The sequence below is a fragment of the Aotus nancymaae genome, unplaced genomic scaffold (assembly GCF_030222135.1).
Source record: "Aotus nancymaae isolate 86718 unplaced genomic scaffold, 86718_ANA_hifiasm-v0.15.2.pri h1tg000008l, whole genome shotgun sequence".
In the NCBI taxonomy this organism is placed as follows: domain Eukaryota; kingdom Metazoa; phylum Chordata; class Mammalia; order Primates; family Aotidae; genus Aotus; species Aotus nancymaae.
This window is the reverse complement of record NW_026988419.1, coordinates 60549332-60563275: the sequence shown is the minus strand read 5'-3', so window position 1 is coordinate 60563275 and position 13944 is coordinate 60549332. Positions and strand designations below refer to the sequence as shown.

The following is a 13944-nucleotide window of genomic DNA, read 5'->3' as shown; positions in this document are numbered from 1 at the left end:
AAATGTGTTATTCATTCTAGAATCTTTTAAAAATCCATTTTAATTAATTTATTTATTGGAGACAGAGTCTCACTCTGTCACCCAGGCTTGAGTGCAATGGCATGATCTTGGCTCAATGCTACCTCTGCCTCCTGGGTTCAAGAGATTCTCCTGCCTCAGCCTCCTGAGTAGCTGGGATTACAAGTGTGCTACCACACCTGGCTAATCTTTTTTTTTTTTTTTTTTGAGACGGAGTTTCGCTCTTGTTACCCAGGCTGGAGTGCAATGGCGCGATCTCGGCTCACTGCAACCTCCGCCTCCTGGGTTCAGGCAATTCTCCTGCCTCAGCCTCCTGAGTAGCTGGGATTACAGGCATGCGCCACCATGCCCAGCTAATTTTTTGTATTTTTAGTAGAGACGGGGTTTCACCATGTTGACCAGGATGGTCTCGATCTCTTGACCTCGTGATCCACCCGCCTTGGCCTCCCAAAGTGCTGGGATTACAGGCTTGAGCCACCACGCCCGGCCTCCTGGCTAATTTTTCTATTTTCAGTAGAGATGGGGTTTCACCATGTTGGCCAAGCTATAGAGCTAATCAACAGGTATTGAGGAAAAATATTTGGCTATTAAGCAAATACCAACCATAATTACAAACTCCTTCACAGATAAGAAAGTGGAATGCAATAAGAGAAATGGCACTTCACTATAAGTGCCAGTTTCTGGATGTATGCCCGATATTCTCTCACACTGTGGACTTAGGCCCACCAATTAACCTCCTTGAACCTCAGTTTCCTCAGATGTAAACAAGCTGATTAAATTAGATAAACTTCAGGGTTTCTTTTTCCTTTAATCGGCTTTCAAAAAATAGTTTAAAAAAAAATCCATGCAGAATAAGTAGATAAGAAAAAATAATGCCATTTTCAAAAGAGTTAAAACTTTTAAAAGGCAAAGAAAGTAACTCTTTCAGGAGTATTTCTGTGGGCACCACATTCCTGCCAAGAGAAGCTTTTCACCTGCAGAGAAGAAAATTGACTGAAGTCATGTGGTACTAGTCAATTTTATTCACAGTAGGTGCTTTAAGATAGCAAAGCACCGCAGTTCAGAAACAGTACTACCAACTTACAGAGTAAACTTGAAAGCAAGAAGATGGCTAGAACAAGGAATAAGAAAAACAAGGCAGAATAAAAACTGCTTTTTTAAAGGAATAGGCTTGGCCATTTTTATTTTTAAAAAATACAAAAAAAAAAAGATAAGAGTTAAGTCTATGACTAATTTTTAGCTTCAATTTGGTAAGTCACATTACTTCTGCATGGATTATACTGCCTACCCAAGTTTAATTTGCTGTCTATTACACTCCAATTGTGATTTCACCAATTTTGTTTCATGGTGAGTTGTGGAATTCATTACATAATTTTGAAATGGGAACCAACCAGGCAAAGTTTGACAGCCAAGGTATTAAAGTGACGGGTAAGCAAAGAAGAGTTAAGCATACAGTGTTTCCATTATAAAATCTTAATTTCAAGGTTTTTCTCTTTCCCTCTTTCTAAAACTTACATAATTTGGGAAAAGAAACTTAATGTAAGAGCTTCAGACATGAAAATAACTGTAATGATATAGAAAAGAAATTATCTCATTTTTTTTCCCCAAAGGATACTGCCCAAATATCTCATTTTTATAAATATTTCCAAAGGTTAAGGATAGCTTCATGGTATCAGGATACACTTTTTTTCTTTCTCCTTCACCTATATACCTCAACCTGTAACTAAAAGGACAACAAATCCAAACAAAGGATAATCTAGTGCCTTTATATACAGCAAATACTCAATAAACTATACTCAAATTCAAATAGAATCAGTGCTAAATATAAACCGAACTACTTACTATAGGTTACTATCATAAAAATATGAGTTGCTGCATCAGTGGTGAGAGAAAGCACACATTAGAGTCAGTCAGATTTGGTTTACAATCACAGCTATTAGCTACGTGACACTTGATAAACTATCTCTTTCAGTTTCAGCTTCTTTGTGTGTAAACAAAACCAATATCTAACTTTCGGGGTTTTGGTGACAGCATTACAGATGATGCAAAGTGTCTCACACTATGCCTGATACGTGGTAGGCACTTCTTGGTGTTATAATTTTTAGTCACCAATTTAAATAAGAAGTTTGGAGACACATTCATTGGAACCAAAATATTAACAATGGATAATACACAGAACAATCAAAAACATTTCCTCTCTATATCCTTTCTGTACTTCTAAATTCTCTATGATATGCTGCTATACTAATTAGAAAAAACTATTTTAAAAAATGAAAGTCTTGGCTGAATGAGGTGGCTCATGCCTGTAATCCCAGCACTTTGGGAGGCCAAGGTGGGCAAATTACTTAAGGCTAGGAGTTTGAGATCAGCCTGGCCAACATGGCAAGAGACCCCGTCTCTAACAAAAATACAAAAATTAGCCGGGAGCGGTGGCGCATACCTGTTCTCCCTGCTACTCACGAGGCTGAGGCAGAAGAGTCACTTGAACCTGGGAGGTAGAGGTTGCAGTGAGCTGAGATGCTGCCACTGCACTCTAGTCAGGGTGTCAGAGCAAGACTCCCTCTCAAAAAAAAATAAAAATAAAAATAAAGTACTTGGACAAAAATGTTATATCGATTTTCTCAAAAATTTGAAACTGTAATTATATGCTTGAATCATTAGCTATTTGTAATGCTTTCTAGTTTTACCAACCTTACTTTTATTATTTTTTTGAGATGGAGTCTCACTGTGTCACCCAGGCTGGAATACAGTAGTATGATCTCAGCTCACTGCAACCTCTTCCTCTTGGGTTCAAGCGATTCTCCTGCCTCAGCCTCCCAACTAGCTGGGATTACAGGTGCCCACCACCAGGCCTGGCCAATTTTTGGAATCTTATAGTACAGACAAGATTTCACCATATTGGTCAGGCTGGTCTTGAACTCCTGACCTCAATCAATACACCTGCCTCGGCTTCCCAAAGTGTTGGGATTACAGGTGTGAGCCACTGCACCCAGCCACAATCCTAATTTTTTCTAGGTATATACAAATATGAAAATTTAAAAATTTCCTTTGGTAATAGACAGGGTTTCAAGGATTTCTCCTCATTTTTGCTTACCTGTATTTTCTTGGCTTTCTGCAATAAATATAACTTTTGTTTTTCCTTAATGGAGAAACATGATAATTTAATTAAAAATTTAAAAATAAATTAATTTAAACATTTGATAAAATTTGTATTCCAAAACTGTTAGCAGCTCTAAAATCCATAACTCATTTGGTGGTAAACACTGACATGACCAGAGATAAAGCTATTTATAGTCGTTACTTATTTCACTTAGTATATTCATATGCTTTGCTGCCAAAATATTAATGTCCAAGATACTAATAGAGTTTTCACATACGATACAATTTTATTACTTTTCCATAATCTGAAAATATTTGGAATGCTAATATATATATGGCCCCAAAAGCTTCAGGTAAGATACTGTAAAGTGTATTAGGGATCTCACATAAATCTTTTTTTTTTGTATGACATAAATTCATTAGCCTCACTGGGAAAATGAGATCACAGTACCTTATGCTTGAATCATTAGCTATTTGTAATGCTTTCTAGTTTTACCAAAGGGTCTCCACATTCATTATGTCTGTGCATACTTCCCCATATTTTACACAAATTACAGGCTACTAACTAATCAACATAATAGAGCCCCTATATCATAATAGAGAAAGTTTAAAAATTAAGTCTAGATTCATTTATTAGTATGAGTAACATCAGGATACACTATGCTATTCAGAAATAATTTACATGACTTTGTTTACTGTGGGACCCACTCTCTTTTGGGGAAGAATTATGCTCAATGACAGAAAGAGAACATTCTTAAGCTTTTTGGCTTCTAAAAGCAGTATACATTAAGGACAATATAAAGACTCAAAGACTTAAATTTATGTTAACAAAATTAAGAAACCACACATACAGCTTACAATGTTAACTTCTAAAAGAACAAGTTTTAAAACTCTAAAAAACAGACATAAGTGCAGAAACTGTAAAGCATTATTTTCTCATGTTTCCCTAAAAAATATGCCAAAATACAAAAGAAAAAAGACATAAAATAAAAACCAAAGGAAGAAAAAAAGAGTATGTATTTAACATAGGTGCTCAATGACAATTATACCAAGGATAGATATTCACCTTCTTTGGGTTGAGCCATAACTGGAGTCTGAGTTTCCTTTGTATATGTGACAATTTCTCGAGGAGGAAAGTCGACTTGAGTGATTTTAGCCATTCCAAGTTTAATAGGTCCTCTTCTAAATTAAGTGAATACAAACAATACATTTTAACTACATCAAACCATGTTATTTTCAAAAATTAAGAATTAAACAGTCATTTGCACCCAACATTGTAAATTAAATCCATTTTATTCAAGAAATTTTAGATTAACGATGAACTGGCTTTATTTTAGAAAAAGAATTAGAAGGTAGCAAAAGCAAAAGATATTTCGGAATCATTCAGTATTTTTATTTTTCATTTTAAAAAGCCAAGTAATTTCATTATTTAGAACAAATGTGTGGGCAATAAGGAAGTAAGAGGATAGGAACTTCAGGGTGGACCACTGAATAAGGTTGTTACAAGAAACTGGTTTCAGCTGGGATATGGTTCTTTCTGGACTTTTTTTTTGAAGAATCAGACATGGATATCACTCAGACCACATTTAGTTGATCTCGCCAAAAGGAGAATTCAGCTTTATGACTGAAAAACAGGTTCCTATTAAAAGCCTTTTTTCTACTTATATTTGGCAGAAATTGAGAATTACATTATCAATTTGGACTTTAAAATGAAATATTTAAAACTTTTAAATCTCTCATCTCTGCATGATCAATACTGTCCTTGATTCATATATGGACAAACTAAAGTCCAGATATTCTACACCTAGACTAAAATGACAGATCTTTTGAATACCACAAATCTACTAAAGTCACTTCTGTTTTAGTTAAATACAAGGAATACATTATTTCTTGATAATGGAAGAGCGTTGTAGCTGAGGAAAATGAACGAAAAGAAAAATATCTTTTATTAGTTATCCGAGAGATCTTTTATTGGTTATTATGTTAGATGTTTAAATTCTAAACCAAATAAAGTACGCTTCCAAACTCCCAAAAAAGTTCTCAGTTATGAAGCTGCCTTAAAAAGATGCAATAAAGACAGTGCTGCAACTTTCAGAATATGAAGCAGGCTATCACTGGTAAGAGAACTTTTTTCTTATATAAATATTCTTTTCAGTTCTGTTTAGTAACTAAATCCAAGTCCTATACAATATAATAAAGCATAATACAATAAAGTATTATAAAGTATAAAGTAATAATAAAATTAGTACATTAAAAAAATTAATGTTCCAAAATGTGGGCCATAACAATTTTTTAATGTCTTCTCTAGTTTAAAAAAAACGGGGGGGAAAGCATAGTCAAATAATTAAGTGGACAAATTAAGTAATGTGAAGTAATCTAGAAGTCTAAGAATAAAATTTGAAATAAGACACTTTATATTCTGATTTTTAAGATGCAAATTATATAAAAAAGTAAATCACTCACATATCTGGAAAAAAATCATCAAGCCAACAATATTAGAAACAAGTTACCAACTTGAATGCATACAGAGGCTAACAGACAAAAAACCACAATATTAAACAAACAAAATATTCCAAGATTTTATAGGAGGAGGTGGGTAGGGAAGTAATACCTCACTTATCCAAAAGACACTTTTACTGAAAACAAGAAAACAATGGGAGGCGGGAGGGGGAAGCCTCAATGTGGCCAATGAAGAGGTCTTCCAGTTCATGTAAAAGAAACTCGTATATTTTTCTTATATGCCTAAAATCAAGGCTTATATAGTCATATATTTTAGAAGGTATAAGTTATCAGGGGAAAAGGGCTATCTGAGTCAGGCAAGATGGCACAGCAAACATTTATAATTTGCATTAGGATCTAGAATAAAATGAGTGAATGAATGGATGAATAATCTTATCTCTATGTCAACAAAATTAAAAAACCATACGTATAGCTTATAGTGTTAACTTCTAAAAGAACAAGTTTTAAAACTCTAAAAAACAAAGACATAAATACAGAAACTATAAAGCATTAGTTTTCTAATGTTTCCCAATGAAAATATGCCAAAAAATAAATGCAAAAAAGAAAACAAAAATGAAAGAAAAGAATCTATTTAACATAGAGGCTTAATGACAATTATATTAAGAATAGATATTCATCTATACATTCTATGAAGAGTAATCTATTCATCCATTCACTCATTTATTTATTCTAGATTCAACCATTCATTCATTTATTTATTCTAGATTCATGAATGAATAGTAATGAATGAATGGTGTAAGGACCAGCATCTCCATTACTCTCAAAATCTAAGAGATCGTCAGTGAATTTTAACATAGAAAAATAAATTAATATTCATACCAAGTAACCCTGAAAAGGTTCAATTACATGTAGACTATGTATTAGAAAAAGTCTGAGAAGTTTTTAAATACCTCTTAGAAAACTTGTATTAAAAATATAGATATAATTTCAAAAGTTTGGACACTTCAATGAACTTAGGGTAACTAGAACATCATATGGAGAGAATATTCTTTCATTAAAGATACTGGATAAATGAGGTGTCACAGTAAAATATAACTCTTGTCCTTACTACATGATACAATATTACAAACTTAAGCAAAATAAAATTAGGACAGTTTCACAAAGAATCAAATTCATTATAAAACAGGGAAGGTAGAAAATCTATTCAATACCCCAAATCGGAATCTGAGTGAAGCTGAAGAACTGATGGATCTGTATCCCAATGCAGCGTCCTAAATGGTTGTAGGACAACCATGAAGCATTAGCAAAAAAGGCCATAAGTTAGTCAAGCAAATACATTCTATGAATAGCTAAAGCTAAAGTACTGTTCACAATTAAAAATTACATGTTCTGGTTAGTATTTTTTAAAAAAACATCAAAAAACAAAACAAAAAATCCACCAGGTCACTCAATCATCCAGTGCATGCAATAAGCTTACTATGGTTAAAGATGCAAGCATACACCCCAGAATAGTTAAAAGACATTATTTACATATTATGGGAAACTAATATTGCATTCAGAACAGATCTGCTTCAGAACAACTAAAGCAGACAACCCAAGTAATTATTTATGGATAACAAGCTAGGCTATAAAATGGTTGAAAATTTAAGATTTCTAATTTTAAAAAAACACATTTAAACATCTTAGTTAACGTATTCTAATCTTCCCCAAAGCATTAAATGTGTGCAGGAAATTGTCATACTGGTAAAGGAAATGAGTCAACACATAAGCCCTTTGATAATAAAACCAAGGACTATCCCACTGGGATACAAAATAGCTAAAGTGTCCAAAATGTGACCCTTCTGTAATTTATGGGTTAAGCACTGCCTTGGGCTTATATATCATCTGCTTAAGAAAACAACTAAAGATTTCTATCTCTAGGAAAAAATACATTTTTCCCTGGAAAAATATTTTATGTTCAAGTATCAATCCTAAATAAATATTCAGTGATAAGTTTTAGCATCATCTATTGGCTAAGTAACTTATAGAGGATCTTTTCCACTTAAGCCTAACAGAGTTACTAGTAGAACAAAAAGTACTTTATCATACTGGCATTTATGTAGGTTAGCAATATGTAAGATAATTATGCACAGTACTGTCTAATGCTCATATTCCCCATAAAAAAAGTTAAGCACAATACATTTAGTACTACCATTTTTATCAAATATATCTTTCACTTATGTAAGATGTTATAACGTACAACTAGTGTTAGTTGCTACAATGTTTTAATACAACAAATGGTTTCTCTTACCTGCCTATATAATTTATCAAGAAAAATAATAATGAATTAATCTAGAGAAATCCTCCATTTAAAAAAGATAAACAAAGATCTTGGAATTTAAACAAGGTTATGTGTATATAATGTAAGAAGCAGCCACAGTGAAGATCTACTTTGTACTAAGCAATGAACAGCAACAAGCTTAGGCTTTGTTAAATCAAAAGAAGTTCTATGAGACGGTCCAAGGAATGTTCTGTCAATAGCCTTTACATTATGTAAGAGATCTGTTATCAACGACATAAAGTTCCTTGTTAAGGATGTCATTTTAGTCTAAAATCAAGTAAGACTGTATCTCAAAATACAGCCAGTACTGAAAATCCACTGGACGTACATGAGTATATTTATTGAGGGCATCTTCAGACATATAGAGTACAATTCCAAGTACAAAGCCTGAGAAACAAACTGATCAAAAATGGAAAAAAGGGCCAGGCACGGTGGCTCACACTGGTAATCCTGGCACTTTGGGAGGCCGGGGTGCGCATATCACTTGAGGTCAGGAGTTTGAAACCAGCCTGGCCAACATGGTGAAATCCCGTCTCTACTAAAAATCAAAAAGTAGCCGGGTGGCACACACCTGTAATCCCAGCTACTGGGGAGACTGAGGCAGGAGAATCACTTGAACCCAGGAGGCAGAGATTGAAGTGAGCTGAGATCACACCATTGCACTCCAGCCCAGACAACAGAGCAAGACTCCAAGTCAAAAAAAAAGAAAGATAAAAAGGAACAAGAGGCCTAGATTACCCTACTGAATAATTGTTCCTACTTTTCAAGATAACATATGAAATGCAGCTCCCTAATCTGCAAAGTTAGAGAGAGATCATTTCTTATGGCCTTTTAAATTTATTCATAAATTACCATCAGTCCCAACAGAAATTCTTGGTGCTTAGAGTGATTCAAACATGTTTAGATAGCATATTTTATGTTGTATCTATTTCTACTCCCTGAGTGTACTAATCTTAGACTGTGTTGGCCAACTGGTTTTCATGTACAGGTGCATGCATACATCTCACATGTCTTCATGCATTTTCCTATATTTCTTCTTATTGTCTTTATTCTTACATTAGCATCCTTTTTGCTCTACATGAGTTCATTAGGTTTCATTCTCAGACCCGGGAACTCTTTTTTTTTTTTGAGATGGAGTTTCGCTCTTGTTACCAAGGCTGGAGTGCAATGGCGCGATCTCAGCTCACTGCAACCTCCGCCTCCTGGGTTCAGGCAATTCTCCTGCCTCAGCCTCCTGAGTAGCTGGGATTACAGGCACGCACCACCATATCCAGCTAATTTTTTGTATTTTTAGTAGAGACGGGGTTTCACCATGTTGACCAGGATGGTCTCGATCTCTTGACCTTGTGATCTACCCGCCTTGGCCTCCCAAAGTGCTGGGATTACAGGCGTGAGCCACCGCACCCGGCCTGGAACTCTTTTTAAATATCATATATTTAGAAATGCATTATTTCACTGTCAATATCATCATCACAACATTAATTATCTCTATGAAAGCTGTATATGATTTAGGTAGAATTCATTTTTTATTACTGTGTGTGTGTACACATACATTAAAATGAATATACTCAGCCCTCTTGAAAATTAATGTTTTCAATCGAGTTTGTACTCTCAAAGGAGACAATGTACATATTAAGGTTAAAAAGATGTGGCTGGGCGCAGTGGCTCACACCTGTAACCCCAGCACTTTGGGAGGCTGAGGCGGGTGGATCACCTGAGGTCAGGAGTTTGAGACCAGCCTGGCCAACATGGCGAAACCCCGTCTCTACTAAAAATACAAAATCAGCCAGGTGTGGTGATACATGCCTGTAACCCCAGCTACTGAGGAGGCTGAGGCAGGAGAATCGCTTGAAGCCAGGAGGTGGAGGTTGCAGTGAGCCAAGATTGCGCCACTGCACTCCAGTCTGGGAACAAGAAGGAAACTCCATCTCAAAGAAAAGAAAAAAAGATGTAAGATCACCTCATTCAAAAAGAGGATTTTTCTCTCTGCTAAATTCACAAGAAACTAATTTTGTATTCATTATCTAACAAGAACAAATACTTTAAAAAATATTAACTGTTTTTGTGTTTCCAATTTATCACTTTAAAAAAACTACACTTCACACTAAATATAGGTTAGCACGCTACCCTTAGGGCTTTTCAATAAAGTCAACAGTATCTTTAAATTAATGATTCAATCACTACAATGTAACTTCCATGAAAGCAAGGACCAAGAATGTTTTATCCTCTGTGGTAACCCATAGTATTTAATAAAGTTAATAACTTAACAGATATTCGTTCTATGCATGAATATTTTTCTTATCAGTATTACTCCCTGTATTAATTTACAATATTCTAAAAGGTCTCTAATATCCTCTGGGCTGTCCATAAAACTTATGGGGACATGTTTTAACTCACATTAATTTAAAAAACTTAAGTAGGTGTTACAAAGTACTTTTGAAAGCAAACTTGCTGACAGTGAATTAAAATAATCTTTCTACTATTCAAAATCAGGAACAATGAGTTATAATATATACACAGTATAGTATCTACATAAAAATAATATACACAATCAAAGACATTTAATAAATATAGTAATTTTTAATCCTGGGAAATATTTTACTATGGTAATGTGGCAGAAGGGAAAAAAAACCCTTCACTTAAAAATGCCAGTTGATTATTAAGTATCTAAAGGAATAGTGGCTGGGCGCAGTGGCTCACTGCTATAATCCCAGGACTTTGGGAGGCAGAGGTGGGTGGATCACTTGAGTCCAGGAATTTGAGTCCAGCCTGGGCAACATGGCAAAACCCTGTCTCTACAAAAAATACAAAAATTAGCCAGGCACGGTGGCGCAAGCCTGTGGTCCCAGCTACTTGGGAGGCTGATGTGGGAGGATTGCTTGGGCCCAGGAGGCAGAGCTTGCGGTGAGCCAAGATTGTGTCACTGCACTTCAACCTGGGTGACAGAGTGAGACCTTGTCTCCAAATAAATAAATAAATAAATAAATAAATAAGTGAAGGAATAATGACATATATGTATAAAAATACAGAAGTACAAAATATGAAAAAAATTTAACTATAAAAATGAATTTAGACTAGATAAATTGTCTTTGTTCTGTAATACATACTATTTTATATTTTTTATAAAGTAATTTAAATAACATTATTTCTAAAAAGTAGTAACATTATTTCTAAAAAGAAAATTTTGACTTTTCTTAAATGAAAGAGTTATGTCATTTACCTCCAAAGACAGTATTACTTAGATTTGCAATTTTGGTTCTATACACAGAACAGTTTTGGAAAGCACATCTCAAATTCAAGCTGGCAAGCTTTCAATTGTTAATGATAACCTGATCATTCAAGAGCTGATTAAAGTATTGAGTTTACAGATCTTCCAGCCACCTTGCTTCTTTTTTCTTGCCCAGTCTTTTAGATATTTATCACTGGTTTGTAACTTCAATTAGAGGGATTCAGACACAAAAAGGATAAAACTTCTAACAGTTTATGTCCTATTAAAAGCTGTGTTAAGAGATTTTCTTGGGGAGGACATGCAACTTCCTGGCTCAAAATAAGCATTCTGAATCAGCTGTGGATTTTGACTACCTACGTTTAATTTCATTTCAGAAGTCAAAAAGTACAATACTATTAAATACTTAACTATTATTTTTTGTGTGTGTACGTGTGTGTGACAAAAAGGAATAAGTAGTAGTAATACTTTTCCCAATATGATCTTTGAAAGAAAGCTGAAATCTTACTGAACTTTTGAAAAGCAAGTCTCAACATATATGTAGTCTCAACATTTTAGGATCCTAAAATAAACACGAAATGTAACTTTACACAGAAGTTGCAAGTTCAGGAATACTTGACAAGTAAACATTCTCAATGTTGTCCTTAGCAGTTATTCTTTACTCTTGATATTTTATACATTATTATTCTTTATCTTAATTAGCACAACTAATGACTTAATAGAACAGAATTAAGCTGTTTAACTGAATTATTTACATTTTCAATTACTAAATGGGGAATCAAGCACAAGAGAGAGGTTTTACACTATTTACAACCAAAACACTCATATAACAAAAAGTTTGTTTAAACATAAAAATCTAAATGCATTAATATCTCTATTTTTAAGATAAAATAATTAGAATAAAACTGGTTCACTATTTAGTACTAATTAAATATGACAGTTAAAATATTATTTTTAAAAAAACACTTTTTTTTCCCTCACAATGTCCAACAGAGAATTTCTATTCCATTTTAGACTTTAAAATGTTAGGACTAACTCAGCACAACTATTTAGAGTCCCTTTAAAGTATCAACAGTACTGGGCACTGAATGCATTCTATCATCAAAATATTACAAGGAAAACGACTGTACCTAGATCCCACGGCGCCATCTCCAGAGTCTTGGCTTCCAGCTTCACTTGGAGTGCTCACAGATTTGGAAGATGGAGACATAGGAGGAGGGACTAAATAGTGAAATAGACAGGTATCCGCTGTTACTACACGGAGAGGTTGCTCAGCTTATGACGTTTCAAAAATAATTTAACATGAAGTAATTAACAAAAAAGAAAAAAACAATGGCAAACCAAAAATCAAAAATATATGAATGAAAATGAACAGCAGAAAGAAAGGGGAAAAGACAAAAAGTTAACAATGCATGCTGAAGATTCATGCAATTTTTCTGGCAAAATGCATTTGAGCTTTATAATTTTTTTTAAAAAGGCAAGATTATGGAAGGATGCATCGTCATCTCATCCGTCACCAAATGTGGCCACTAATTTTCAAAGGAGAGCATTCCTTCTCTCCTTTCTAACTTTTCACTTTTAATATTACCAGATTATAAATATTATTTACAATTGCTACAAAAATTCAACTCTGAAATAGGTGTCATTAAGTTATTTAATCTCCGGTTTCTTGAGAATTTATTTTAAAATATTAACTTTTGTCTAATAATTGTTTCTTTCAAAAAAATGTTTAAAATTATTTCACGCCCCCCCAAAACAAAATACCAATTTAGAGAAATGACTGCAGCTAAAGGAATGGCTCCTTTAAAATGTTCATTAGTTTCCAGCAATTTGGGTGAAAAATGCAAACAGGCCATAAAACAGCATGCCTTCTAGACATGATGCATAACATAAAGTGACACATGCAAATAAACAAGGCAAGACTTATGGGAACTTCCTTACCCCAGTGTTCAGAAAAAACTGAAGTGTACAGACAAAGATACAGACACCCAAAATATTCTTAATCCCTTCTTATAGAAAAATACACATTTTTCACAGTATATAAAATAAATAGCAGTGCTTTCCCTTAGATCCTCAACTTTCAACATTATATAACAACAGCTGAACATGCATATTTCATGCTATGACATTTGTAAAACTTTTTGATTACCGTTGCAGGGAGTATAGGAAGATCATCACTGCCATCTTCTGGTTAAATTTTACCATAAATGTCCCCAATCCCAAGTATCTTTTCAAAATAATTTTTCAGTGTATGATATTACGTGACTAATACAGCTTATGTTGAGCTGAAAGGCCTTCTTTTAATAGTCTATTGAAAAGAAGGCAAGTTTCTACATATACAGGAACTAAAGCAATAAGTATTTAATTAAAAGTCTGTGTTTTTTAGGACAGTCACATTCATGGAAACTTAAAATTATGTTTACATGCTTCAGTAAAAATAGTGGGTTTGGTAATTTAACAAAATGTACAAATATTGTATGATGGCTTGCATCTTAAACATGGGTAGAAAACTGATCATCCTTATTTTTTCAATGGCAAATTCTAATTGATACCAATAAGATTAGAAGAAAAAAAAAACCACAACTAGAATGTTTCTTTCCTAAGATACAGTGGCTTACATTTCAAAGGACTATAAAAACCATAATCAATGTTTCTAATATTGTGATTAAATCTGTCAGAAACAACTCTAAGACCAGATAGCTTCCTATAGTTTACACATAGGTGGCACTGTGCTAGGTGCTGTATGTATAATTCAAAGTAGCTAAAAATGATTTTTATCTGAAGTAGGAAAATATTAATGTCCCTTAATTTATCTTAGGTT

General features: G+C 33.8%; 1 protein-coding gene across 13 annotated transcripts in view; it reads right to left on the bottom strand.

The window, feature by feature from the left end:
• The window catches only part of DYNC1I2 (dynein cytoplasmic 1 intermediate chain 2), a 56267-nt gene that overhangs the window by 28388 nt on the left and 13935 nt on the right, over positions 1–13944 (bottom strand). For 4 of the 13 annotated variants that reach the window (XM_012462385.3, XM_064373385.1, XM_012462384.2 and 1 more), the window contains exons 4-7: positions 13065–13082; positions 12254–12344; positions 6789–6848; positions 4184–4299 (exon numbers count right to left, since the gene is read on the bottom strand). In XM_012462385.3, the coding sequence (XP_012317808.1) occupies positions 4184–4299; positions 6789–6848; positions 12254–12344; positions 13065–13082 (285 nt within the window). The remainder of the gene's footprint in view (positions 1–4183; positions 4300–6788; positions 6849–12253; positions 12345–13064; positions 13083–13944) is intronic. The other 9 variants (XM_012462389.3, XM_012462395.2, XM_012462388.3 and 6 more) reach the window with 3 other exon arrangements.